At 44.3% G+C, this 23725-nt stretch overlaps 2 protein-coding genes across 2 annotated transcripts; one reads left to right on the top strand and one right to left on the bottom strand.

Annotated features, from left to right (window-relative positions):
* LOC139553650 (cell division cycle-associated protein 7-like) lies at positions 1 to 3637 on the bottom strand. Its single transcript, XM_071366214.1, has 9 exons — positions 3349 to 3637; positions 3117 to 3239; positions 2505 to 2813; positions 2294 to 2386; positions 1853 to 2008; positions 1498 to 1641; positions 1218 to 1367; positions 673 to 809; positions 1 to 242 (listed from the first exon to the last, which is right to left on the bottom strand). The coding sequence occupies exons 1-9, from the start codon at positions 3355 to 3357 to the stop codon at positions 209 to 211; spliced, it is 1155 nt and encodes a 384-aa protein (XP_071222315.1). The 5' UTR covers positions 3358 to 3637; the 3' UTR covers positions 1 to 208.
* Positions 3616 to 23725, top strand: LOC139568830 (anti-Muellerian hormone type-2 receptor-like). Its single transcript, XM_071390927.1, has 11 exons — positions 3616 to 3706; positions 6903 to 7094; positions 14783 to 14947; positions 15408 to 15497; positions 18245 to 18348; positions 18444 to 18668; positions 18975 to 19089; positions 20730 to 20887; positions 21345 to 21495; positions 21925 to 22052; positions 22468 to 23725. Exons 1-11 carry the CDS (start codon positions 3616 to 3618, stop codon positions 22576 to 22578), a joined length of 1530 nt encoding a protein of 509 aa, XP_071247028.1. The 3' UTR covers positions 22579 to 23725.

Here is a 23725-nt window from a genome sequence, read left to right as displayed (position 1 = left end):
CACTGTCAAAAGTATTTTATTTAAAAAAAAATCGGATTAAAATCAATATTCAACTCAAAAACAGCAGTAGAAACAATGTTAGACGCTATAGAACATAAACCTCATCTGGATAGGTGCCAGTCAAACAGCCTTATTCCCAGACCAGTGATTCACAACTGCTCCCTCTGGTGGTCAGACAAGGACATCGAAGACTCCCATTCATAGATCCTCAGTCCTCCCCATTTTTCAGTTTACTGCGTAGACTAGAAGAAAAAGTCATTGTCAAGTATAAATATTCATAATTGCAATACTTGAGGGAGGAAACCCTTGCTATTCAGAACTACAAGTGGCTGTGCCCTAAAGCAGAGGATAAGAGGTTGAATTTCAGGGGCCATATGTATTAAACTGATCCTAGATCAGCACTCCTACTCAGAGGCTAGATGCATATGGCCCCTGGACTGACCCGAGGTAAGAGTGGACAACAGAAGCCGTGGTATTTTTTTTAAACAAATTGTTATTTACAATGACAGCCTAACCCGGACGACGCTGGACCAATTATGCGCCGCCCTATGGGACTTCCGATCATGGCCGGTTGTGATACAGCCCGGGATCAAACCCAGGTCTGTGGTGACGCCTCATGCAGTGCCTTAGACTGCTGAGCCAGAGATAGTAAGGGTTCGGGGTAGCGCTGACCTGCTGAGGTAAGAGTGGACATCAGAGAAGCCATGGTACTGAGCCAGAGGGAATAAGATTCCAGTTGGGCAGCGTCCGTCTCTGGCACGGCAGAAACTGCAGTTACATATGCCTCGACACGGTGGACACCGCCAGTCCTGCAGCAGGGGACAACAAAACAAATACAAATTTGAACTTCAAGACTTTCATAATCTCCTAGAGTGTCTGAATGACTCACATACCCAATGCACCTGCAGCTAGGCTTTAAAAGTCTTGTTAATTAATTCACATGCTACCATGTGGATAGTTAATATGGCCATGAACACAGTGTGCTGTAAGCTACTACCTACTGATAAGGGAACTACTTTCTAGGAGCAGGGAGACTACAGACTTTAAAAATATTGATGAATCATGTTTTTTCCCCACAACAGCTGAACCAAGCCAGGCCACATCAAGCTTAACTGTGCTAGCCTGGTTATGCAACTGAAAATAAAAAATCAGAGCCAGCACAGTAAGATTTTGGTTGACATGAAAAGGGTATAAAAGACAAGTGATGGGGTTCCTACCGGGTCGAGCAGGGCTTTCCTGACGTCCTCTCCGTATCGGTTCCTCAGACACGGGCCACAGAACTGTCCCACTATACCACGACACTCCTCACTACGGCAACACGTTTTGGTGTCGGTAGTCTTTTGGCGACACTGGTGACACGTTGAGCCCTGAGAATCAGACAGACGTCAAATCAACAAGAAATCGCAAAAATACATTTTTGATACAAATTGGTCAACAAAATTGTATTGTATCGTGCACAAGACAATACCCCTTCGACTTTGGTGAGACCTAACTTACTGTGGCTCTGTTGTACACCTTCTCTGTCGTGTGGTCTGCCACCAGCAGTAGCACGTCCTCGGTGATCTCCTCCACAGGTCTTATGTTGTGAGGTTTGGCCTGTTTGGGACGCGGAGCTCCCTTCCTCCTCGGATCACCACGTACCTGGAAAAGAAGACGGACCGCTCGTTGATAAATCTATCACCAGAATAAATATCTATACATCACAAGCTACATTTCATTCTATCTGAATCTACTGGGGCCACACAAAGCTGAACTTAACCCAAAAAATACTGAGCTAGCTTGGTTACGGCATCCACCATTGGTGCAGCACAGTTTGGGTCGGTATATTCGTGTCAAAAGGGTATTTGTTAACCTCCAATAGTTCCTCCTCCAGACTGAGCTCCAGCTCCCTCTCCTCCTGGTGTGCCTCCAAGCTCTCAGCTCCGCCCATGGAGCGGGTCAGTCTCCGGGAGGATCTCTTAGGGTTCGTCCTGGACTTCTCTACTGCTTCCTTGGAGCGGGGCGCTCGCTGCAGGGGAAATAGGAAGAGATCAAGGGGCAATGAAGCTGCACTAGCCAATAGAAAAGTTGAAGAAAGCTGCACTGGCCAATAGAAAAGTTGAAGAAAGCTGCACTGGCCAATAGAAAAGTTGAAGAAAGCTGCACTGGCCAATAGAAAAGGTGTTGAAAGTTGAACAGCATCTATCCCACCCAATCTCCCTCACTCCACTGCATCCAATGCATCCTCTCTAGGGACTTGAATTCATTGAACATGCCCATCCATGGTGAGTAAGAAAACATGCAATCAACTCACAGAGCCTTTCTCCTTTTTAAGATTGCCTTCTTTGTGACTCTTCAGCAGGGCAGCTCCTGGCATCTTATGCAGGTCTGCTATCAACTGAGCCAACTGCAGGAGACAGAGTTAAAACAAGGATTACACAGCATTAGTTGTACAGATAAGCGTGACATTGTTTGATTGTCATCTCTCAGGAGTGTGTGTTAATTTTACCAAAAGGCACGTTTACCATAGCTTTGTTAGCCTTGACGTTCTGGGCTCTCTTGGCCAGAAAAGAGCCAGACTGTGCTAGATCATCAGAATCAGAATCTGACTGTTGTTTAACAGGCTGTGTTGCGTCGGTCATGGGCTTCTCTTCAACGTCAAATCTGACTGTTCCCTTCTTCTCAGCCTTCATCTTCCTCTCCTCTTCACTGGAGTGAGGAATTGGTGTGGCTAGCTTACGGGGGCGCAGTACCACCCGTAATGTGAAGCGATAGGGTACAGGCTGTTTTATGGGGCTGCCTTTGAGATCCACTGGATTGCCACTGTCTGAACTCTGGTGGAAAGACGGGTAGATAGATGAAGTAAGAAATAACAGTTGATAACCAGAACTACCTGAATATTATCACGTTTTTGACAAACCATATAGATCTACTTATGGAACCACTGAATGAGAACGAGGTCCATACAAATCTGATTCCCTCTAAACAGTACATTTTGAAATTAGGCCTATTATTAAAGTAAATTGCTGTGGGTAAATCAGGATTTTACAATGACCCGATTAAACAGCATAAACTCATTGACTGGATAATTTGTAAATAGATGCAAATAAATGTACAAAATTACACTGATATCAAACCTTGTTATCACATAGATCACTTTCACCGTCAGAAAACCCATAGAACGTTCTGTCATTTTCCGAATCCTCTGTGAAAATCTCAGCGAGTTTATTAGAGAGCAAAGATATTCCCAAAACACCAGTCTAGAAGAAGAGGAAAATAAAACAATTTAAAAGAACGACTAGTTCAGTTAAAAATTGTAACAGTGTAACTAGAATCAATTTAGAGCTAAAGAAGACGAAACAAAGTTACATTGTCCATTTTGTCGTTTGCGTTGATTTCTTGTCAAAGGCGGCACTGGGAATCTTAGCCTATTGATTAGCCTAGCAAGGTAGCCTATCCAATTATTCAAATTTATCCAGTCAGGTTTCGTGTTTATTAGGCACCAAACGGAAGAAAACGTACTGAAACAGAGAGGAACTACCTAGCGTCCAATAAAAAATACGTTCATGTTTGTTTTCCGCTGCAAAATGTTTCCCTTTGCTTGCTTTAATGAACATGACCCAATATTCATTCCACATGTTAAAATCACTGGGAACTCGGATATCTCCGACGTCCGAGCGTTCCGAACAACTGGGAACTCGGGAGAAAAGAAACGAGCTCCGAGACCGTATTTAGTTTATGTCAGGGACCATAAACTAAATATCGTTCCTTTAACATATCATATTGATGATGATTTGGAATGGGACAATTTTACTCTAACCTACTTGTTTTCAACAGTGCAGTCAAAAATATATGTATAACTAACCCAAGATAGTTAATCTGTGTCGTTTACAGTGGGTGAAAATGAAGCATGGTGGACAGAACAAGCAAGGAAGTGGGCAGTGCCAAGCACGAGCTAGCGAGATCCTATTGGCACGTTGTAACATGTATTTGCATATTTCCGTTAGGGAACGCCTCATCTGTGAAGTGCGCGTGTGCAGAATCTCAATTAGACCTTGTACTCCTTCTAAACAGCGCACTTTTTTTCTCTTTTTTTTTTACTTTGGCAAAGAGTAAAATCTAGTGCACTGTGTTCGTAACAGATTCTAGTTTTTGGAACAAAAAAATATATTGAGATCAAATGTTTCATCGAGGAGAAAATAATCAGAATGTTGGCCCAGTTTCAGCTAGTTCCATCCTCTCCCACATCCGTTTAGAACGTTTTCTCACCCCCAAATGTCCAGTGGACTTCCTCTCACCACCATATTTGGGGGTGAGAAAACGTTCTAAACGGATGCTTCGACTTTATAGCCCCTGTGACGTATCTGGGTTACCCCTTCTGTCTGTGGTACAGTTGACAGAGATGAGGTCAGGGGGGCAGGGGATGTCTATGAGGGGGCATAGAGGAGGAGAAGGAAACGTGTCACATTAATAAAGGTACTTACACTAACAAATGAAATACATTTGTGTCAAACTATTTAAGATTGTGTGTAATTAGATACAATGAAATGTAACACAGTATATCGCACATACTTGTTATTTTAATACCTTTTTTAATAACTTAAAGTTACTTTGAGAAGAATAAAATCCTGGCTATAGGCTATTAATTGCAGACAAGTTGCTGCTATGCATTTGTTATTGAACAATTTAGTGTTTGTGTCCTCCTTATCAGCCAGTGTGTGCGTGTGCGTGTCTGTGTGTGCAGGTCACAGGTGTGTGATAGTGAAGGGGGGCTGGACTGCGTGGGAAACTCAGCTTCCATTCCCATCCCAGCTCACAGACATCAGAGCTAGCCAGCAGTCAGCTCACAGACATCAGACCTAGCGAGCAGTCAGCTCACAGAGAGACAGAACAAATGTGTCTGTATTTAGTCATCTTTGGTGAGTTATGTTTTTATCAAATTTAATGACTGTGCTAATAATTTGAAGTTGGCATGGAATTTGGGATACTTTACGTTTGATACATAATTCAATATCATTGCAGAATTCTTGATGTGACTATCAGTTGCCATTCACTGTTTGAATGTTTTCTATCTGAAGGCCTTGAAGTGTGTGTGATTTTGAGGCAACAAGAATATTGTTTCTGTTGTGTACTTTGTGTATCACCAAAGACCTTAGAGTTTAGCCTACAAACCTTTGCAGAAATGAAAACGGATGAGAATGTTTTGAAAGCAATTCTTATGGGAAAATTCGGAGGAAGTTTCTCCGTTTTATATAACTGTGTACCTAGGCCTATGTAACCGGTGTGAAATGGCTTGCTAGTTAGCGGGGTAATAGGGTTTAGATCGGTGACGTCACTCGCTCTGAGACTTGAAGTAGTTGTTTCTCTTGCTCTGCAAGGCCGGTGGTTTTTATGGAGCGATGTGTAACGATGCTTCGTGGGAGGTAGCTGTTGATGTGTGCAGAGGGTCCCTGGTTCGAGCCCAGGTAGGGACGAGGAGAGGGACGGAAGCAAAACTGTTACACCTAGTCCTGAATTTCAGCAAGTTTTCCCGGATTTAACGTAATTTAATCATTCCATTCTGTTTCGTTTCGTTCTGTTCTATTCTAGTCAAGGTTAATAATATTGTAAGTGTTTCTATCTTAGTTAAATTATTACCCACTGAGTGTACAAAACATTAGGAACACATTCCTAATATTGAGTTGCATCCCCTTTTGCCTTCAGAACAGCCTCAATTCATTGGGACAGGGACTCTACAAGGTGTCGAAAGCGTTCTACAGGGATGCTGGCCCATGTTGACTCCAATGCTTCCCCACAGTTGTGTCAAGTCATATACTACCCACCACTGCGACCTGTATGCTCTCGTTGGCTGGCCCTCACTACATATCCGTCGCCAAACCCACTGGCTCCTGGTCTTCTATATGTCTTTGCTAGGTAAAGCCCCGCCTTATCTCAGCTCACTGGTCACCATAGCAACACCCACCCGGAGCACCCGCTCCAGCAGGTATATTGCGCTGGTCACCCCCAAAGCCAACATTTCCTTTGGCCGCCTTTCCTTCCAGTTCTCTGCTGCCAATGACTGGAATGAATTGCAAAAAATCTCTGAAGCTAGAGTCTTATATCGCCCTCTCTAATTTTAAGCATCAGAGCAGTTTACCGATCACTGTACCTGTACACAGCCCATCTGTAAATACCACACCCAACTACCTCATCCCCATTTTATTACTTACCATCTTGCTCATTTGCAGCCAAGTATCTCTAAGTAAACATCATCATCTGGACATCTATCACTCCAGTAGTAATGCTAAATTGTAATTATTTTCACCTCTAGGGCCTATTTATTGCCGACCTCCCTACTCTTCTACATTTGCACACACTGTACATAGATTTTCTTTTCTTTTGTGTTATTGACTGTACGTTTGTTTATGTGTAACTCTGTGTTGTTGTTTTTGTCGCACTGATTTGCTTTATCTTGGCCAGGTCGCAGTTGTAAATGAGAACTTGTTCTCAACTGGCCTACCTGGTTAAATAAAGGTGAAATAAATAAATATATAAAAGTCAGCTGGATGTCCCTTGGGTGGTGAACCATTCTTGATACACAGAGGAAACTGTTGAGATGGAAAAACCCAGCAGCGTTGCAGTTCTTGGCACAAACCGGTGCACCTGGCACCTACTACCATACCCCGCTCAAAGACAGTTAAATATGTTTTCTTCCCCCTTAACCCTCTGAATGGCACACATACACAATACATGTCTCAAGGCTTAAAAATCCTTCTTTAACCCGTCTCCTCCCCTTCATCTACACTTACTGAAGTGTATTTAACAAGAGACATCAATAAGGGATCATAACTTTCACCTGGATTCACCTGGTCAGTCTGTATCATGGAACGAGCAGATGTTCCTAATGTTTTGTACACTCAGTGTATCTTTCCTTTCTCGTATAGGATGTCTGTCAGTGTCTGTCCCGGCTCCAGCGGTGGAGCAGGGAAGGAGTTGTGTGTTCCTGACCAGTTCCCGTAACTCCAAGAAAATGGAGGCGGGTCGCGTTAACGGGACAATCCAGTACTGTGCCCACACTAACTGCTGTGTCGGCTTCTTCCGTATTATCGAGGGCCAGCCAGTGGCAGAACTACAAGGTGATATTTATTTGATTTTTTTTTTTAAATAATAATTTCATTTGAGTTAAAGTAGTGCCATATTGTTTCAATTCATTTATAAAGTGAAAAAAGTTAGGTTTTAAATTAGACCATTTGCATTTGTGAATATGAAATGTACCTAATATTATTAGCAGTTGAATGAAATATACTAAATCTTTATCAATGTCAGAATTTCTGAAATAAATCATTATATCACTACAAGGTGATATGGCAGGGCCGTAATTATAATATATACAGTCGTGGTCAAAAGTTTTGAGAATGACACAAATATTAATTTTTACAAAGTCTGCTGCCTCAGTTTGTGTGATGGCAATTTGCATATACTCCAGAATGTTATGAAGAGTGATCAGATGAATTGCAATTAAATGCAAAGTCCCTCTTTGCCATGCAAATGAACTGAATCCCCCAAAAACATTTCCACTGAATTTCAGCCCTGCCACAAAAGGACCAGCTGATATCATGTCAGTGATTCTCTCGTTAACACAGGTGTGAGTGTTGACGAGGACAAGGCTGGAGATCACTCTATCATGCTGATTGAGTTCGAATAACAGACTGGAAGCTTCAAAAGGAGGGTGGTGCTTGGAATCATTGTTCTTCCTCTGTCAATCATGGTTACCTGCAAGGAAACACTTGCCGTCATCATTGCTTTGCACAAAAAGGGCTTCACAGGCAAGGATATTGGTGCCAGTAAGATTGCACCTAAATCAACCATTTATCGGATCATCAAGAACTTCAAGGAGAGCGGTTCAATTGTTGTGAAGAAGGCTTCAGGGAGCCCAAGAAAGCCCAGCAAGCGCCAGGACCGTCTCCTAAAGTTGATTCAGCTGCGGGATCAGGGCACCACCAGTACAGAGCTTGCTCAGGAATGGCAGCAGGCAGGTGTGAGTGCATCTGCACGCACAGTGAGGCAAAGACTTTTGGAGGATGGCCTAGTGTCAAGAAGGGCAGCAAAGAAGCCACTTATCTCCAGGAAAAACATCAGGAACAGATTGATATTCTGCAAAAGGTACAGGGATTGGACTGCTGAGGACTGGGGTAAAGTAATTTTCTCTGATGAATCACCTTTCCGATTGTTTGGGGCATCCGGAAAAAAGCTTTTCCGGAGAAGACAAGGTGAGCGCTACCATCAGTCCTGTGTCACGCCAACAGTAAAGCACCCTGAGACCATTCATGTGTGGGGTTGCTTCTCAGCCAAGGGAGTGGGCTCACTCACAATTTTGCCTAAGAACACAGCCATGAATAAAGAATGGTACCAACATCCTTCGAGAGCAACTTCTCTCAACCATCCAGGAACAGTTTGGTGACGATCAATGCCTTTTCTAGCATGATGGTGTCACGCCCTGACCTTAGAGAGCCTTTTTATGTCTCTTTTTGGTTTGGTCAGGGTGTGATTTGGGGTGGGCATTCTATGTTTTGTTTTCTATGTTTCTTTATTTCTATGTTTTGGCCGGGTATGGTTCTCAATCAGGGACAGCTGTCTATCGTTGTCTCTGATTGGGAACCATACTTAGGTAGCCCTTTTCCCTCCTTTCAGTGTGGGAACTTATCTTTGTTAGTGGCACTTTGCCCTGTAAGCTTCACGTTTTTTTCCCGTTTGTTGTAATGAAATGTACGCTCACCACGCTGCACCTTGGTCTTCTTCCAGCATCGGCCGTGACAGATGGAGCACCTTGCCATAAGGCAAAAGTGATAACTAAGTGGCTCGGGGTACAAAACATCAATATTTTGGGTCCATGAATAGGAAACTCCCCAGACTTTAATCCCATTGAGAACTTGCGGTCAATCCTCATGAGGCGGGTGGACAAACAAAAACACAAACTCCAAGCATTGATTATGCAAGAATGGGCTGCCATCAGTCAGGATGTGGCCCAGAAGTTAATTGACAGCATGCCAGGGCGGATTGCAGAGGTCTTGAAAAAGAAGGGTCAACACTGCAAATATTGACTCTTTGCATCAACTTCATGTAATTGTCAATAAAAGCATTTGACACTTAGGAAATGCTTGTAATTATACTTCAATATTCCATAGTAACATCTGACAAAAAATATCTAAAGACACTGAAGCAGCAAACTTCGTGGAAATTAATATTTGTGTCATTCTCAAAACCTTTGGCCACGACTGTACACATCCTCCCCAATATTCAAATATGCTCAAAATGCCCCCCCCCCCCCATATATTGATATAAAAAATTTTTTAAAAAAATGTACTATGCTACAACAGGCCCATGCACCACCGTCCGAAATAATCATTAGTAAGTGTAATCATAACTAAACTTAAGAAATTGTTATTATTATTACTACCGGTTCTATTATTACGGTGTACTGCAGTTCTGCGTGTTACCGTACCCCGGCAGAAGCCGTTGCTCGACTGCTGTGGGTACAACCAATGGCTAACACTGTACTGTCTCTTTATTTCATTACTTTGAAATGTATTAAAAAGTGTAAAACTAGAATGTAATATAAGTGTTACGTAGGCTATATCACTGTCGATTGTGATAGTTTTAGCATCTATGTCATTTTGCGCTGTAACTGTAATTGTGGAAATAAATAATATTTTTCTAAAAAAGTGTCAGTAATTGCATGTAGTGGAAACCAAACATTTTTTGGTTTTCACGGGCCGATTTGCGAGTGCTAATCAATCAACCAACCATCACTAACGTTAGCTATCATAGCTAAGTTACCTGGGAAGTGAATCAGCCACACATTCCACCCAGCGACCAACAATGGTGCTCACGGATGTATTCAACTACCGTTAATGTATTTATTACGTTATATTTGTCAGAAAGCCCACTTCACGTCTGAGTAAAGTGTCAATCATTTATGTTCCGCTGCATGTGTAACTGATGTAGACAGTAGTAGCTTTCAGTTATTGCATATTCATATAGTATACTGTATAGATGTACTGTATAGTATACTGTATAGCTGTACTTATGATAAATAGCATTATTAGATTAAAGTTATTGATTAAAGTGCAAACAGTTTTATTACGGTCAGCGTTCATTCACAGTGATGTCATCATGAGCAAGAGGAAGGGTGGCAGTGACATTCGTCCGTTTTTTGGGCCTCAGAAAATAAGAAAAGTCAGTTGAGAGCAGTGAGGAAAAGGGCGAGAGAGAGCATGAGGTTGGTGACAGGACAGGGAGAGAGAGAGAGCATGAGGATGCCGACAGGGCATGGAGAGAGAGAGCATGAGGATGCCGACAGGGCAGGGAGAGAGAGAGCATGAGGATGCCGACGGGGCAGGGAGAGAGAGAGCATGAGGATGCCGACGGGGCAGGGAGAGAGAGAGCATGAGGATGCCGACGGGGCAGGGAGAGAGAGAGAGCATGAGGATGCCGACGGGGCAGGGAGAGAGAGAGAGCATGAGGATGCCGACAGGGCAGGGAGAGAGAGAGAGCATGAGGATGTCGACAGGGCAGGGAGAGAGCGAGCATGAGGATGTCGACAGGACAGGGAGAGAGAGAGCATGAGGATGCCGACAGGACAGGGAGAGAGCGAGCATGAGGATGCCGACAGGACAGGGAGAGAGAGAGAGCATGAGGATGCCGACGGGACAGGGAGAGAGAGAGCATGAGGATGCCGACGGGGCAGGGAGAGAGAGAGCATGAGGATGCCGACGGGACAGGGAGAGAGAGAGCATGAGGATGCCGACAGGGCAGGGAGAGAGAGAGAGAGCATGAGGATGCCGATGGGACAGGGAGAGAGAGAGCATGAGGATGCCGACAGGGCAGGGAGAGAGAGAGAGCATGAGGATGCCGACAGGACAGGGAGAGAGAGAGAGCATGAGGATGCCGACAGGACAGGGAGAGAGAGAGCATGAGGATGCCGACAGGACAGGGAGAGAGAGAGCATGAGGATGCCGACAGGGCAGGGAGAGAGAGAGCATGAGGATGCCGACAGGACAGGGAGAGAGAGAGCATGAGGATGCCGACAGGGCAGGGAGAGAGAGAGCATGAGGATGCCGACAGGACAGGGAGAGAGAGAGCATGAGGATGCCGACAGGGCAGGGAGAGAGAGAGCATGAGGATGCCGACAGGGCAGGGAGAGAGAGAGCATGAGGATGCCGACAGGACAGGGAGAGAGAGAGCATGAGGATGCCGACAGGACAGGGAGAGAGAGAGCATGAGGATGCCGACAGGGCAGGGAGAACAGGTGATATGGAGGTGAGTGAGAAAAGGAGCAAATATTGATGGTTAAGACTAATAAATCACAACAGTCTAATCCTAATGTTAATTTAAACTGAGATATTCCTCTCAGTATGGCTCCTCGTGTGTATTTCAGATAATACAATGAGCAGCGACGACTCGGATTCAGGAGCCAAAGCCTGTTAATGTGCAACTTTCACGTGGGCTTGAAAGACAGCAGCAACAAGCGAGGAGAAATCTGATGAAGATTGTTGGGAGTGTGAAGTACTTGGCGCGGCAAGGTCGGGCTTTTTGAGGCGTTGATAAGGAGAGTGGGAATTTCAGCCAGCTTCTAAAGTACATGGCAGAGGGTGATGCAGAGCTGACCAAGGCAGAGGGCAATGCAGAGCTGACCAAGGCAGAGGGCGATGCAGAGCTGACCAAGGCAGAGGGTGATGCAGGGCTGACCACCTGGCTGAAAGGTCACTTTGATTTCACCAGTCCCCAAATGCAAAACGACATTTTGAAGCTGGTGGGAAATACAATCGTCAAAGAGATTCTGTCGGAAATAACATCAATGCCAGTGGTTCAGTTTGCACTTATCATTAATGGAACCCAGGAGTCGATCAGGAGTCGATCAGGAGTCAATATGTTTGATGGAACCCAGGATATATCAGGAGTTGATCAGGAGTCAATATGTTTGATGGTACCAAGGATACATCAGGAGTTGATCAGGAGTTGATCAGGAGTCGATCAGGAGTCAATATGTTTGAATGCACCCAGGATATATCAGGAGTTGATCAGGAGTCAATATGTTTGACTCTTTGTAGTTGCAGATCTACAACCAAAGGAAGAATTCCTGGGATTCTACGAAGTGTCCTCAACGACAGGGCAACATATAGCCAAGATGTCATGTGATGTGATGATGCGTCTAGGCCTTCCTCTGTCCCAACTTCCAGGACAAACCTATGACGGTGCGGCAAACACGGCTGGACGATTGCAGGGGGGTGCAAGCCATTTTAAGGAAGAACAACCACTGGCTATGTATTGTCACTGTGGTCCACACTGCGTGAACTTAGTTAACTTAGCCTCTCCACTAGTAAGAGATTCAATGTGTCTGGTGCATGAATTGTAGGGCTTCTTTAATCAATCTGGCAAGTTCAAGGTGATTTTCTAGGAAATCACAAAATCAAAGCATTGTTTCACCTCGTTGAAACCTCTCTGTCCTACCAGGTGAACTGTTCCCACCTCTGCCGTCCCCTCAGTTCTCAGCCAGTATGAGTCAGTGCTGACAGCCCTTGAAGAAATGGCATCATGGAGCTCATCTGAAACTTCAACTAAGGCTAATGGTCTTCATGGAACATTTCTACAAGGGAACACTGTGCTCGGCCTTGTAGTGGCTGAAGACCTGATGGAGGATTTGGAGTGCCTGAACACCTCTCTACAGCTTAGGAAACAGACTGTTTCAGGCATGTTGCAGTCTGTGGACCATGTCAAAACAAGCATGCAGGACAAGCGAACGGAGGAGCACTGTGATGTCTTGTTTGCAAAAGCAACTGCTATGGCAACAAAGTTGGACCTATACAACCTATTGAGATGCCTCATCCGCAAACCTACAAAGCGTTACACCGGTCAGACTGCAGCCCCTATACATCCGGATGCCCAGTCTTTGTACAGAGCCCAATTCTACAACACTTTGGACACAGTGAATACTCAGCCCATATCCATCCGGATGCCCAGTCTTTGTACAGAGCCCAATTCTACAACACCTTGGACACAGTGAATACTCAATTCATAGAGAGATTGGATCAAGCTGGATTCCACAAGCTGCAGCAGCTTGAAAATGTGCTGCTACGCGGAGACATGGGCAAGGTGGTAGACGAGTATCTTGAATTGAGTTCAAGACTACTGCTGGTGCAGCTGGCCTTGTTTTGGGGTTAATTACACATATCAATTCGAGCTCAGCTGTTGCTAGCGTTATTGGGGAAATGGTGTCAGAGGTGAGAGGTCTCTTCAGTCAGGTGGAAGCTTTAGTAAGGCTGGTCGTCCCGGCCTCCTCTGTAGAGGCTGAGAGGAGTTGTAGTGCCCTGAAGAGGCTGAAGACATGGCTTAGATCATCCATGAGTCAATCAAGGCTGAGTAGTGTGGCCATGTGTCACGTGCAATAAGGAGAAACTGGACAGACTGGACCTTGAAGGAATATGCCAGTGTTTTATCGGTGTCAACGATAAGCGCAAAAAAGGCCTTTGGATCCTTTGCTTGAAGAATGGCAAGTCAAAACACATGTCATTGACTGGAGAGGAGATGAGAGGATAGATGACTGGAGAGGAGAGGATAGATGACTGGAGAGGAGAGGAGATGACTGGAGAGGAGAGTATAGGAGAGCAGAGCAGAGGAGATGAGAGGATAGGAGAGGAGAGCAGAGGAGATGAGAGGATAGGAGAGCAGAGGAGATGAGATGAGAGGATAGGAGAGCAGAGCAGAGGAGATGAGAGGATAGGAGAGGAGAGCAGAGGAAAGGAAAGGAGGAGAGGAGAGGAGAGGAGAGGAGAGGAGAGGAGAGGAAAGGAGTAGAGATGAGAGGAGATGAGAGGAGGAGAGGAGAGGAGAGGAGAGGAGAGGAGAGGAGAGGAGAGGAGAGGAGAGGAGAGGAGAGGAGAGGAGAGGAGAGGAAAGGAGAAGAGATGACTGGAGAGGAAAGGAGAGGAGAGGAGAGGAGAGGGTAGGAGAGGAGAGCAGAGGAAAGGAGAAGGGATGACTGGAGAGGAGAGGAGAGGATAGGAGAGGAGAGGAGAAGAGATGACTGGAGAGGAGATGAGAGGATAGGGGAGGAGAGGAGAGGAAAGGAGAAGAGATGACTGGAGAGCAGGGGAGAGGAGAGGAGAAGAGATGACTGGAGAGGAGAATATAGGACCAGAGGAGAGGAGGAGAGAGGGCTGGAGAGGAGGAGAGGAGAGCAGAGCAGAGCAAACACCCCTGCTGCCCGCCCAAGTTTACTTGTAAATAAAAACAACAATTTGCTAAACCTTGGCCACAATATCTGGACTTGTCTTCATATAACAATGCAGATATTTCTGTTTATATGGTTGTACTTCATTAATTCCTCATCTCTGCCGTTACATAAAATGAAACAAGAAAAGGTTAAAAAACAAAAAAAACAGAAATGTAATACAATACACTATTAGATATTATTGTAAAAAAAAAAAAAAAAAAAATTCATCCCATGGCTTAGTGAATTTGTAAATATTTTAGAATGGCAGGAAATGAGTTTTCCCATGTTTATGTTGTTGACTCCATGGCTACGGCCTTGTGATAGATGTCCACAGACATGTCATACACCAGACACAAATAGACCAAATACCAAATTTAAATTAAAGGCACAATGTGAAATTTCAACAGCATTTCTCTGCCTCTTTGCTTGATAATCTGAGGAATGGGGCAGGCGAAATGTAACCTCTCTCATTCATAAACAGTCCAAACATAAATCCAAATAGCCTAAATGTGGCAGTTGTGTACACCTCTGTTTATCTGTCATTCTCTATAGGTTGCAAAATGGTAGTCGGTGGCTGCCTAGATCCTGCCTGCTTTACATCAACCACCCATGTAGACTACATCAGATGTGAGTGCAGCTCAAACCTGTGTAATGGCAACATCACCTGGAACGCAGAAGAGAAGCAACCTCAACTCAAACACTCATCTTACTCTGCAGGTATGGATACTTTTTGTTTACTCGTGATTTTATAGTATAAACGCCTAATAGTGTTCATGTTAATGTGTGTTTGTGATTGCATCATATTCATTTCCTTCCTTGTCTGCCCAGTCAACCTTGTGAGATCACTCCCTTCCACTCCTCTTGTCTGCCCACCTTGTGAGATCACTCCCTTCTACTCCTCTTTTCTGTGTTCTGTTGTTTAACCTTGGAACCAAAGCCTAGCGTGTGAAGTCCCTGTTCCTCACTCCCCGTCCCCTCACTCCCTGTTCCTCACACCCTGCACCCACACAGTCAAACAAACATCTACCCTGCTGTATAAAGACATAGCAAGGTCTCATCCATATACTGTACGCATTTATCACAATGGCGCCATGTCCTGTAGGCATTACGAATGCAGATTTCACCTACTGCACATTAAAAGCATGTACTTTATTCTGTTCCTGTACTGTGTCTGCAGACATGGTCACGGTCACTGTGGTTGTCCTTGGGATGTTACTGTGTACCCTCGTTGTGGCACTTAAATGCAGACATCGTTTCAGAGGTTCCGGTAAGTTTATGTTTACACAAATATTAATTTGGTAACCTTCTCCAATATAACTTATCCCCTTTTTGATTTCAGCTTATTCTACATACACTGAACAAAATTATAAAACACAACGTGTTAAGTGTTGCTTCATGATTTGAAATAAAAGGTTTCTCTCAAATGTTGTGCCCAAATTTGTTTACATCCCTGTTAGTGAGCATTTCTCTTTTTCCAAGATAATACCTCCACCTGACCGGTGTGGAATATCAAGAAGCTGATTAAACAACATGATCATTACACAGGTGCATCTTTTGCTGAGGACAATAAAAGGCCACTCTAAAATGTGCAGTTTTGTCACACAACACAATGCCACACATGTCTCAAGTTTTGAGGGAGCGTGCCATTGGCATGCTGACTGCAGGAATGTCCACCAGAGCCGTTGCCAGAGAATTTAATGTTCAATTCTCTACCGTTTTAGAGATTTTGGCAGTACGTCCAACCGGCCTCACAACTGCAGACCGTGTGTAACCACGCCAGCCCAGGACCACCACAACCAGCTTCTTCCACCTGCAGCATTGTCTAAGACCAGCCTCCCAGACAGCTGATGAAACTGTGGGTTTACACAACCAAAGAATTTCTGCACAAGCTGTCAGAGACCGTCTCAGGGAAGCTCATCAAGATGCTCGTCATCCTCAATAGGTGCAGTTTGGCATCGTAACCGACTTCAGTGGGTAAATGCTCACCTTCGATGGCCACTCGCACGCTAGTGAAGTGTGCTCTTAACGGATGAATCCCGGTTTCAACTGTACTGGGCAGATGGCAGACAACGTGTTTGGCGTCTTGTGGGCGAGTGGTTTGCTGATGTCAACGTTGTGATTAGAGTTTCCCATGGTGGGGTTGTGGTACGGGCAGGTATAAGCTACGGACAATGAACACAATTGCATTTAATCAATGGAAATTTGAATGCACAGAGATACCGTGATGAGATCTTGAGGCCCATTGTCGTGCCATTCATCTGCTGCCATCACCTCATGTTTCAGCATTATAATGCACATCCCCATGTCGCAAGGATCTGTACACAATTCCTGGAAGCTTCCATGGCCTGCATACTCACCAGCCATGTCACCCATTAAGCATGTTTGGGATGCTCTGGATCGAGCTTTGGATCGACGTGTTCCAGTTCCCACCAATATCCAGCAACTTCTCACAGCCATTGAAGAGGAGTGGGACAACATTCCACAGGCCACAATCAACAGCCTGATCAACTCTATATGAAGGAGATGTGTAGCACTGCATGAGGCAAATGGTGGTCACACCAGATACTGACTAGTTTTCTGATCCTACCTTTTTTTTTAAAGGTATCTGTGACCAACAGATGCATATCTGTATTCCCAGTCATGTGAAATCCATAGATTAGGGCCTAATGATTTTATTTCAATTGATTGATTTCCTCATATGAAGTAAAACTCAGTAAAATCTTTGAAATTGTTGCTTTATATTTTTTGTTCACTGTATTCTATAACATTTTAGTCATTTTCATCATACTAGTTTAAATATATCCCTTGTATTTCCCATAAGTATATTAAATATATATTTATTGTAGACTGCCACTAGAGTTTGATAAGACGCCCTTGTGGGTGGGGATTATCAAGAGTTAATGATATGTGAGATTTGGTTCTGGGTGTCGAAATTACATTCACATGACTATTATGATTCATTCCATTAACCTACTAGCTGGATTCTCTCTCTCTCTCTCTCTCTCTCTCTCTCTCCTTCCCTTCTCTCCCATCCCTCCCTCCCTCCCTCCCCTCCCCTCCTCCCCCCCCCCCCTCCCCTCCCCCTCCCTCCCCTCCTCTCTCCCCCCCCCCTCCCCTCACCCTCCCTCCCCTCCCCTCCTCTCTCCCCCCCCCTCCCCTCACCCTCCCTTCCCCTCCCCTCCCCTCCTCTCTCTCTCCTTCCCTTCTCTCCCATCCCTCCCTCCCTCCCTCCCCTCCCCTCTCTCTCCCCTCCCCCCTACCTCCCTGTCCTCTTTTGTTCACTGACCTTGGTTTTTCCTCAGACCACTTTTCACTTTTGTTGCATTTCAGTCTTTCATTTCCTTTTTCAATCTCGTGATTTCTTATCTTCCTTTTCCTTTTGAGTCATTCCTGGCTGGCTGACTGGCTGGCTGACTCGCTGACTGGCTAACTGACTGGCTGACTGAATGGCTGGCTGGCTGACTGACTGACTGACTGACTGAATGACTGGCTGGCTGACTGACTGGCTGACTGACTGACTGAATGGCTGGCTGGCTGACTGACTGACTGGCTGACTGACTGACTGACTGAATGGCTGTCTGACTGACTGGCTGGATGACTGGATAACTTGCTGGATGACTGACTGACTGACTGACTGGCTGACTGACTTAATGGCTGACTGACTGGATGACTGACTGACTGACTGGCTGGCTGGCTGGCTGACTGGCTGGATGACTGACTGACTGACTGGCTGGCTGGCTGACTGACTGGCTGACTGACTGACCACCTGCATGCCCCAACACTAATGCAACACTGTATCAGTATGTCACATTGTCTAAAATGTCAGAGTCTATTTGTTTATATTGTATTTTACAATAGGGTGAATCCTAACCTCCTGATGAATCAAACGTTTACTTAGTTATGCATTGATGTCAATGGGAGACTATGTGAAAATGTGACTTTATGCTAAATTAGGATACACCCGTGCATTAACAGTAAATGGCTTAACATGGATTCTCTCCACCCGCCTCTTAGATGACAAGCAGCATCTATCTTTACCAGAGGAATCTCTGACCTCACTGTGCTCATGCCACATATCAAAGCAGTCTGATATGGACCTGACCAGCATGGAACTACAGCAGGAAAGTATTTACATATTTCACTGGACTTTGTGGGCATTCTGTGAACCTCTTCTCAGCACATTTCAGATTGATTCATTGATTTATTGATATTTCAGATTGTGGGTAGTGGTCACTTTGCGTCGGTGTGGCAGGGAAGTTACCAAGGGACCACGGTGGCTGTGAAGGTGTTCCCTACCTGGTGCAGACAGGAGTTCACAGCGGAGAGGGAAGTGTACGGACTACCACATCTGGTGCATTCTGGGATTGCTCACTTCCTGGGAGCTGGCAGGAAGTCAGATAGCGGAGACTGTGTCCTGCTCCTGGAGCTAGCCACATGTGTGAGTAACACTGTTTACATAGAGAGACGACATCAAATACTTTTTATAAGACATGAAGGGTCATACATGCTTATTATAACAAGTTATAAAGCCTTATACCCGCATGCTTTAATACGTAGTGTTACCATAGTAATTGTCTGATTCTCTAGCTTGGTTTGACGTAAATCCTCATTCTGCTTACTGTCCAAAGTTCCCATGCCAGGCTTCATGTTTATTGTTTGTTTAAATACTGATGTATGTTACTGTCATTTTAACTAGATAACCACATGAACGTGACACAAGGGAAAAACTTGTCTTTCTATCCAGGGCTCTCTCAGCTCCTTCCTGTCCAAGAACAACAGTGACTGGACGACAACACTGAAGCTGGCCCAGTCTCTGTCTGAGGGACTGGCTTACCTCCATTCTGACTTCTACAGGCATGGTATGTATGGGCCATCATCATCAACATCATCATCATTATTATAATCATTAACATCATCGTTATTGTTATCATCATTATTATCATCGACATCATTATTATCATAATCATCATTATCATCATCATTATTATCATTATCATCATTATTATCATTATCATTATCATTATCATCATCATCATCATAATCAACATCATTATCATCATCATTATTATCATCATAATCAACATTATTATCATCATCATCATTATTATTATAATCACCATGGAGATTATAACAGTACATGACCATTAAGGTCAGATCGTTCTTCAAGATGTTCAAACGTTCATAGATAACCAGCAGGGTCAAATAATAATCACAGTGGTTATAGAGGGAGCAACAGGTCAACACCTCAGGAGTAAATGTCAGTTGGCTTTTCATAGCCGATCATTCAGAGGTTAAGACAGCAGGTGCGGGAGAGAAAGAGAGGGAGAGAGCGAGAGGGAGAGAGCGAGAGGGAGAGAGAGATCGAAACAGCAGGTCCGGGACAAGGTAGGGTTCCATAGCCGCAGGCAGAACAGCAGAAACTGGATCAGCAGCACGACCAGGTGGACTGGGGTGGGGACAGCCAGGAGTCGTCAGGTCAGGTAGTCCTGAGGCATGGTCCTAAGGCTTAGGTCCTCCAGGTTGGGGGAGAGAGAGAGAGAGGTGGGAGAATTAGAGGGAGCATACCTAAGATCACACAGGACATGAGATAAGACAGGAGAATTACACCAGATAGGACAGGCTGACCCCAGCCCCCCAGCACATAGACTATTCCAACATAGATACTGGAGACTGAGACAGGGGGGGGGTCGGGGAACAGGCAGAGACAGCAAGGATGGTTAGTCGCTCCAGAGCCTTTCCGTTTACCTTCACACCCCTAGGCTAGACTACACTCAATCATAGGACCTACTGAAGAGATGAGTCGTCAGTAAAAACTTAAAGGTTGAGACCGAGTCTGCGTCTCTCACATGGGTAGGCAGACCATTCCATAAAAATGGAGCTCTATAGGAGAAAACCCTGCCTCCAGCTGTTTGCTTAGAAATTCTAGGGACAATTAGGAGGCCTGCGTCTTGTGACCGAAGCGTACGTGTAGGTATGTACGGCAGGACCAAATCGGAAAGATAGGTAGGAGCAAGCCCATGTAATGCTTTGTAGGTTAGCAATAAAACATTTAAATCAGCCCTTGCCTTAACAGGAAGCCAGAGGCTAGGACTGGAGTAATATGATCAAATTTTTGGGTTCTAGTCAAGATTCTAGCAGCCGTATTTAGCACTAACTGAAGTTTATTTAGTGCTTTATCCGGGTAGTCGTAAAGTAGAGCATTGCAATAGTCTAACCTAGAAGTGACAAAAGCAAGGATTAGCTTTTCTGCATCTTATTTGGACGTCACAGTTTAGACAACATACCGTAAAAAAGCTCCAAAGCCAAGCTCCACTGCAGTTCCTCCTGGCCATGTGACCTGCCCAGGAAGCCAAGCTCCACTGCAGTTTCTCCTGGCCATGTGACCTGCCCAGGAAGACTTTCTCCTGCTCTCACCATGTGGTCAGGAATAACACCTGACCCAATCCAATATGTCGTTTGTCAGTGGCTGTACAGTGTGTGTCTGTGTGTGTGTTCTCAGGGGTGCACAAGCCAGCGGTGGCCCATAGGGATCTCAGTAGTAACAACGTGCTTGTGAGGGACGACGGTACCTGTGTCCTGTGTGACTTTGGCTCTTCCACCATCCTGCGCTCATGCGCCGGTCCACACGGCTGGCAGCGCTACATGGTTAACGTACAGGTGGGCCTGTCTTCCCCCTAAACCCCGGCTCCCTTCTACTTCTTTAGGATGTTTTCTCCGTTTATTGAACATATAGAGAGAGAGTGACAGAGATAGACTCTATCTATCCTATCAAAAAACAATGCTGGTATATATACTGCTGCCCTTAACTGCTACACATTTACATTTAAGTCATTTAGCTGACGCTCTTATCCAGAGCGACTTACAATTTGGAAAGTTCATACATATTCATCCTGGTCCCCCCGTGGGGAATGAACCCACAACCCTGGCGTTGCAAGCGCCATGCTCTACCAACTGAGCCACACCATCCAGTCTCTCATTTTAACAGCAACAACAACATGTTTTTGATAGGCAACTTCTGTTTCTACTCTCTCCATAGGCCAGTGAGATGATCGTGTTGTTGATACATAGACACGTTGTTCAGTTTAGTTCAACCTTCCTCCTCTCCCATCTACAGGGCCAGGTGGGGACGTTGTGCTATATGGCCCCTGAGCTACTGGATGGCTGTGTGAACCTGAGCAGTGGCTGGTGTCTCATACAGGGAGACGTCTACTCCTTAGGAACGCTGCTTTGGGAGCTACTGATGCGCTGCTCAGACCTTTTCATAGGTAGGCTATATATATCACCTTTTCATAGGTAGGCTATAGGTAGGCTATAGGTAGGCTATATTTCCTTGAGCCTTCCTGGAGTGCCAGGTTGGCTGTGTTTGCACTTTTGAGACTATGGCATCTCTTCCGTTCTTAGTTAGTTCATTAATTATGTTTCACTGTTAGCTAGCCAAGTGCATGTGAGATTTGGTTCTGAGATAATTCAATATCTTAAGAGTTCTCAGTGTTTATCATAACCATTGGGTTACCCTAAGGTTAACCTAAGCTCTCAAAGCGCACTGCCCACAAATGTTTGTCAGTGGGAGACTACCCCCTAACCCTAACACTAACCCTCTGCCTGTGTCTCCCCCTGCAGTCTGCCCGGTGTCAGATCAAACTGTCTTATGAAGAGTTACAAACCATAACCCTAACCTCTGTCTCCGCCTGCAGGCTGCCCAGTGCCAGAACACAGACTGCCTTATGAAGAGGAGCTAGGGGCCAGTCCTTCTTTAGAGCAGCTCATAGTTCATGTATCAGAGAGAAGGGAACGTCCTTCAGTACCCAAACACTGGCAACAGGTAGGCTATTTCTCCAGGAACTATTCAGTCTCAACTATTAGAGGGGTGATGACTGTCTGCCCTGACTGAGTTACTAGAAGATAGTAAACAAACACATCATTCCCAGGTTATTACTGTGTAACTACTGTTATTGTATAAAGTATTAGAGGTGATGACTGTCTGCCCTGGGGTGAGTTACTAGAAGATAGTAAACAAACACATCATTCCCAGGTTATTACTGTGTAACTACTGTTATTGTATAAAGTATTAGAGGTGATGACTGTCTGCCCTGACTGAGTTACTAGAAGATAGTAAACAAACACAAAAACATAAAGATTATCTTTAGCTCTAAGACCACCTGGAAATAATAACAATTAGGTGAAGCATGTTACACTATGTTTTTAGGAAACTGATTAATATGGGTTGTCTGTTGCAGGGCTTGCATGACATTCTGTTGGACAGTTGGGACCATGACTCAGATGCCAGACTGACAGCCCAGTGTGCCAGGGACAGACTAGTGTCTCTAGCCCCCTGCTGCTCTATATGATATATATATATATATATAATATTATGGGATGTGTAATTATTCCTTAGTCTAGGACCAGACTGACAGCTCAGTGTGCCAGTCTCTACTCTCATGTTGACGTGTGTGTGGTATTCTATTGTATTATATTCTATACTATTCTATAATATTCTCTATACTATACTATTCCATTCTATAATATTCTATTCTATTCTATTCCATTCTATAATATTATATTCTATACTATTCTATTATATAATATTCTATACTATTCCATTCTATAATATTATATTCTATAATACTCTATACTATTCCATTCTATAATATTATATTCTATACTTAGTCACCTCATTATTGTCACAGTTGGAATAGATGTGTCTGCTTGCTATTTCATTGACTTACACATTGGCTACATCTTTTTGGTTTATTTTACCTAATGTTTGTGTATGCAGAAAATGCACAGTAGTGAAACTCTATTGGGCTCTTGCTAAAGACTTGTTTGACATTTGTTGTAGAATCCTATAAACCGCACAGCAGAATCAGACGTTAGGTTGCTGAGGTACGACTGAGGTCAAAGCTGCTTTTAAATCTACATTTTATATTGGATCACAGTAATATTCTGACATTTTTATGTTGATATTTGTAGAGTGGAGGACAGAAACGTGATTGGATTATCTTTACTGATTTTGCCCAGAAGGCTTGAATAAAGCTCATAGTGATGAACATCATAGGCATAATGTGTTCACTTTGGATGATCACTTTGTGTAATATGTTGACATGTTTCTATAGCAATAATATAGAATCATATACTGTATGCCATTTAGCAAATGCTTTAACGGCGCAATATGCAGCAGAAATCACTCTGCCATTTCCTGGTTTGCTTAAATTCTAATATTTCGCCTAATTTCAGTTTATGTGACAAAACAAACAGTCATCGTGTAGAGAATCATTGTACCATCTAAACCACTGTGAAATATATTTTCCATAACCAAAAATATTGTATTTTCATCGGTTTGAAGCTGGTGTACAAAACCGAACGTAAAAGAACAAAAACTAAACTTAAACACTGGGAGCATAGAAATAGAACACATAGAACAGATATCGCTTCTTAGACTAGCTTTCAATGAGAATAAAAGATCTATAACTCACATTTCTATGTGAATTTGGTGGG

Source organism: Salvelinus alpinus, chromosome 2 (genome assembly GCF_045679555.1).
Source record: "Salvelinus alpinus chromosome 2, SLU_Salpinus.1, whole genome shotgun sequence".
Taxonomy (NCBI): Eukaryota; Metazoa; Chordata; class Actinopteri; order Salmoniformes; family Salmonidae; genus Salvelinus; species Salvelinus alpinus.
The sequence above is the reverse complement of the archived record's forward strand: the minus strand, read 5'-3'. Positions and strand labels throughout refer to the sequence as shown.